The sequence below is a fragment of the Parambassis ranga genome, chromosome 5 (genome assembly GCF_900634625.1).
Source record: "Parambassis ranga chromosome 5, fParRan2.1, whole genome shotgun sequence".
In the NCBI taxonomy this organism is placed as follows: Eukaryota; Metazoa; Chordata; class Actinopteri; family Ambassidae; genus Parambassis; species Parambassis ranga.
Genome location: NC_041026.1, coordinates 20,930,895 through 20,936,917, shown reverse-complemented (window position 1 = coordinate 20,936,917; position 6,023 = coordinate 20,930,895). Strand labels below are relative to the sequence as shown.

Genomic DNA, 6,023 nt, shown 5'->3' with positions numbered 1-6,023 from the left:
GGTTACCTACTAAGGCAATCCAAGATCAGGCAGAAACTGTCAAAGGCAAATGTAAACACATAGCAGAGTGGGGGTTATTTCGGTTTACAGTGTAAAATACAACACAGTCAGTCTTGAGATTGTGATAACATAATAACAGCAAATGTCAGCTTTGGTTTAGTCTAGAGAATATATTTTAAGAAGTCATAGATAAGGGTGTCTTGTTGGATTCCCAGGCTCCTCCTAACGCCCACTACAGCATAGAGAAATGTCACTAGGTAATAATTGCCATGGGGATGGCAGAGCCTGCTGAAGCTGGGGGCGGTTTGACTGAGGTCCATCATTGAGGTGTGAGGCCTGTCACACACCAGCATCTTCCAACACAGACACTGAAGCATGATCTATCTATCTGTCTATCTATCTGTGCCATAGCAGGCCTTTGAAGTTTAAATGTTATGCCTAAAGGTCATTGTGTTTGAACTGCATCCTCCCTCCACACACCCAACCGAGGATCAGCACAAAGCAGGCAGATTAAGGCACATACTGAGTCAGAGAACACAGTATCAGAGCACTGATATCACATATTACAGATACAATTATGAGACTGCATCCAAAATGTTTTACAAACATAGAAACTCTTTATTACAACAGTACCTCTCACTCCATGTTTTCTTTTTTTCCCTAAACACATTCATATCATTGCAGTACAGTGGTCATCCTTTATTTTAATCACAGCATAAAAAACTCTCTGAACAACACTAACCTTCACAGTTTGGGATATTTAAGTGTGATGAATAGAATGTGTAAAGATCAGTAAGCTAGTTTGATTTTGGATAGCAATTGTCACTGAAATACCCTCTGAAAAAATATCTTAAAAACCCTGTTTTCCACAATAGTACAGTAAGAAAGACTCTTTGCTTCAATTAAGCATTTCCACCTAAACTTCAGCAGTTTGCTATACAACACCACTCTGCACCCATTTTTCTAATAAAACTTTAACACACAAAACATACTGAGCAGGAATCATACTTCACATGGAACTGCGTGTGACTTTAAAAAAACATTATCTCCTGCACTGAGGTACTGTGAAGTACAAGAAAGCTCAATGTAAAGCAACTGAAGAAAGTACATACAAACAGACAAAACTCAATCATCTTCATGAATTTGACGAAAAAGCAAACAACCGAAATATCTCCAGGGAACCTAAAACATGATTCTCTCAGATTATTTGATCAACTAATTATTTAATTATAACAATGTTTTCTTAAGCTGGTGTTTTGTCTATGAGCATGCTCCTTTTTCATTAGTTGCAATACGTTGGGTGCTCTCTGCTTCAATAGTAAAAACCCTGTTGAGGGCAGTGGAGAAAAAACAAAAACAAAACACATATATTCTCCTTCAGAAGTCTCCATAACTGAAAAACACAAAGAAGGCAGTTACTGCATACTTGTCATGGACCTCATAACAAAAGCTAACACTCATCAATAAAAAAAGATACATGTGTGTAGAGTGGCACACACAAGCCAAATATACACAGCGCTACTGAACATAACATACAGTTTAGTACATTAAACAATGTAAGAAGTAGAATCATTTTGAATGTAATGCTGTGCATCAAGAGAATACTGATTTTTAGGATCTATGTCCAAATACACTGACAATACACCACATGGCAGAAAAGCTGGATGACCCTAAAGATCAGTTAACCTACATCATAAATGGAGTCACATTAGTGCTGACTTGTTTTTTTTTTTTCAGCGAAACTTATAAATGTGTTTGGACAAGCACCAGTAAAGTTTATGGGAAATATTATCTGTAAACAACGTTAGTCCATGAGAAGTTTGGCCATAATATGTACACCTCCTAATCTAATTTAATCAAGATTGGGTCAAGATTTAAAAGTGGGATTATCACAATCATGATTTTGTGTATTTTATTGCTGTTTACAAAACCTTTTAAAAAAACTTGCCAGTTTTAAATTAAAAAAAAGTGTCAAATTCCATGTAAAATCATTTAATCTTAATGTTTGTACACTAAAGGCGATTTATTTAATTGCAAAACATAACTGCACTGTAGAAATTATTTGAGAGGGAGCCAGTGTATTCAATCGAGTGTTGCCTAATTTAAGATCAAACAAGATATTCTAAAACCATTTAACTCAAAAAACTGTTCAGTTCCCTCCACAGAATCAAAATCCTAAGAAATGTTTTATATTCAAAACAAAAAAAAAGGCTAAAACAAGTTACATCACTGAGTTATTAACTGTACAGAGCTGAGTGGTTTTGTGGAAGGCTAACAGCCAATTTTTTTATCTAGCAATATTTTCCCTGTTTACAAGCAACAGTTTGAAATGTATCTCAAACAACTGCATTTGTCACCATGACTGTTTTTTTTTTTTTTTAAAAACTATGATGAAAATAAATAAAAGTGCAATGATTCAAAATTACAATTAAAAGTCATTTAAATAAAATAAGCTACCTGGTAAACAGCTTTCAACAGCGATACTTTTTCCTGAAACACTTCATATCTCCAAACATATTTTTTAGAATACAAAGAAAAGTTAATTGTCTGTATATATATGGTTGTTTTTCCCCTGTTCAATCTCAATAAACTCTGAAGTCTCCTCTGCAATTTGCCCAGGGATGCGGAAATCAATCGGTATGGGCTGTGCTGGCTCAGCTGGCTGAGACTGAGACGTGGGGCAGCAGGCCTCCCCCTTAGGGCTGGAAGTGCTGTGCGAGTTTTGAGGATCTAGGTTGCATCCGGTGCCCTGAAGAAACTGAAGGAAATTCTCCTCTATGGATCCTTCACGGCTGGGCAGTCTGTCCTCCACCTCAACCCCCGCCCGACGAAACAGGCAAGGCAGATGCTTTCCCAGCTCCTCCCGGATCTGTCTGTTGAGACAGCCATAGAAGAAGGGATTGGAGGTAAAGCAGAAGTAGCCAATCCAGGTGACCACCTCCTCTAGAGAGGCTAGTGTGGCTGGAGGACTGGCAGCCAGTGCTGAATACAGGTGGAAAGTAAAGTAGGGCAGCCAGCAACAAAGGAATTGTCCTCCGACTGCTGCTAACACTGCTGCGGCCTTTCCTCCCCCAAAGGGACGCTGGGGAGTAACTCTGCCGGTCCCAGTGCCCGTCCCAGAGCTGGTAACCATCGTGGAGCGACTGCTGAGTGACTCCGATCGCTGGCGGCGAGGTGTGTCCATCCAGGTGGGCAGAGGCCCATGATGCATGGCAGCTACCCGAGCCACTTTGAACATATTGCAGTACACAACAAGAATGACCAGGAGTGGACACAGAAAATACACCAGAGTAAAGAGGACCATGAAGGCAAGGCGGTTCGACCCTCCCCCGGTCCAGTGCAGTGAGCAGCGCCTGTGACCCTGAGCAGGGGGAGACGGCACAGCTCCACTACCTCCTCCCCCAACCCCACTACTCTCCAGAAGAGGTGCTCTTCCGCCTTGCAGGAACCAAGCAAGCAGTGGCAGCGCAGACATGGCCAGAGCTTTGACCCATATTCCCACCAGCACTGAAGCGACCAGACCAATGGTCATCTTTACCTCATAGCGCATTGGATGAATGATGTAGTAGTAACGCTCCACGTTAATAACAGAGATAGAGAGGATGGCAGCGCTGACTAGGCACACACTAAGAAAGAGGTAGCTCCTGCACAGGGCCTCCCCAAAGAATGCTCGGCTCGAGAGCATGCCAAGCGGCATCAGCACCAGGGCTGCCAGCAGGTCCACCACGCACAGGTGGAAGACAAAGGCAAACTTGTGGAGCTGCGGGGCCTTGGCAATAACCGCCATGACAGCCACATTACCCACCACAGCCATCAGATCCATGAGCAGCATCGCCAGCAGGGCTAGCGACTGGGACAGAGCCCAGCCCTCAGGCAGAGACGACGAGGCAGACATGTTGGATGTGGGCTGTGGAGGTGTGTGGGAGGAGTTCCACATCGGCTCCATTGAAGGGTGGGTTGAGGCAGGCAGGCAGGATCAGTCACAGGCCCATCACCCATCCTTCAAAGCCAGGAAGTGCGGCCAAAAAACAGTGGCTTTAAAATGAAGTCAAAAGGTGCTCTGTAGTGCAGACGATGATGCTTTGATGCTCAGGAGGTTCAGGAGACTCTATAATCGGCCATCTGTCACAACCCACCCTAGAATAAAGAGGGAGGAACAGACAACAATAAACTTTGAGTGTATCTCATCAGTTGCCACAGGTACCATGAAGATGAAGTTTTATAAAATCCTCTGTTAAAGCAGTCTTTCTGATAAGGTAATCCAAAGCACTCCATCCAATTAACTCTATAATAAGGCAGGGACATTTGCCAGTTTTGACAAATGGTGATGTACTGAGTGAGTTAATTTAATCAGATCTGCATCAGAATATATGAACTAATGCACACATTTATGATCACACTGACAAATGTGAAAATAAATAATGAAAAATAATCAAATAAATCCAGTCTGGTCCGTCTATGCAGCCACAGGTGATAAATAGAAGCACATATTCTGTGAGTGCATGACTACCAGCTACATTTGCCAATTCTATCAACAAAATAGGTGAAAGCCTCTTTCCATCACACTTTACCTGCTGTGAGAATTAAATAAATGTGTACATCTGCCATCTTTTCCTTACAAAAATACAGTCATTGACTGTGGAAGTCAACATGCTAGTGTGTCCCCCTTTGTAGATCTGAGATTCAGTCTACTGTGTGATTCTGCTTGTGTAAGAATAGGATGTCTGCCACTAAGGAAGCAATGACCACTTAGTATAAGGAGTGAATCTAGTGTCTCAATTAGAAAAAAAAAATAAGTTGGGGTATTTATAGGTCACATAGGCTGTCTGAATATAAGCTGTTCATAGATATTACAGACATGGTTGGCTGTTACTGCAGTATAACTGTGTCACATCAAGAAAATGCTGACTGCCACAGATGTAACAGGTCTTAGATGAATCTAGAGAAAAATATTGAGAAAAATATTGAGCTCTCATCGCCTATGCATGACAGACCTCACTATACAGCGTCTGTATATCACACACATTGGGGTACTCCCAGTTCAGGTTAAGCCTCCTGCATGGTTTGGTCAGGTCTTGCCGCCTACTCGTTTATATATTAATCATTAATGCATTAAATCAATTGTGTAAAGCTAGGCCTATGTTCTACACATCAGAATACAGTTCAAGTAGATGTATCTTTTGCACTCAGCAGCACATAATCTGCAGATTAGAGGAAGAGGGAGAGAACAAGTGAGAAAATGTGGTAAGAAACAGGCAGTGTAATAGGAAGAAACAGACAGAGAACAAGGCAGAGAGCATTATGTATCTGAATCAGAATATTTCCTGATGCAGCTGTCTGCTGCTTTAGTCTCTGAGGATGAAAACCTGGTTTAGCTCCCACTGCTGAGGTACACAGTGGAAATCAATCACTGTACCTTGTAAATGCTGTTGAGATACTTCCCACTGTAGGAGCCGCCTGTCTCTTTTTCCATCCCTTCATCTGCCCTATGCATCCTTCTCCCTGAATGAATACGGCTGTGGCAGCAGAAATTTTTCTGAAGCGATGCTGATGTAAATGCTTGGAGAGAAAAAAAACACCAGCTCACTCTCTGCTCTCCCCATCCACACACACACAGTGACTGCAGTGATGGAGCAGGAGGCTGCGAGAAGCAGGACCACAGCAGCTGTCTCCACAGGGTCCTAGTGCCCCCACGGTTCTTTCAGATTTTACCTACATAAAATCGGAGCTGAATATGAAGGAAATGGGAAGATGTAGGGAATATTTCCGTGGCTGTATATCTTAGCAGTTTAGTTAAAGTTGATCCTCAGATGGCATAACAAATTTTTCAGCAATAAATAATTAACTTCACATTCATAGAAGGTTGCTGGATTCTTACAGGATTTCAGGGCCAGCATGAGTGACAATGTCACCAGGTTTTGAGCTATATGTATGAAAATATGAAAATGACTAATGTGTCAAAGTTACCTAGAAGGTTATTTTGTTTTTTTCCTGTCAAATCTTATCAAGTCACTTTTATTTAT

At 41.7% G+C, this 6,023-nt stretch overlaps 1 protein-coding gene across 1 annotated transcript; it reads right to left on the bottom strand.

Annotated features, from left to right (window-relative positions):
• Positions 1–2,539: 2,539 nt before the first annotated feature.
• LOC114435531 (G-protein coupled receptor 61-like) lies at positions 2,540–3,946 on the bottom strand. Its single transcript, XM_028405247.1, has one exon. It carries the CDS (start codon positions 3,944–3,946, stop codon positions 2,540–2,542), a length of 1,407 nt encoding a protein of 468 aa, XP_028261048.1.
• Between the last annotated feature and the right edge of the window lie 2,077 nt (positions 3,947–6,023).

Coding starts and splice junctions, on each gene's coding strand:
- LOC114435531 (XM_028405247.1), bottom strand. CDS start 3,946: ATGGAGCCGATGTGGAACTCCTCCCACACACCTCCACAGCCCACATCC.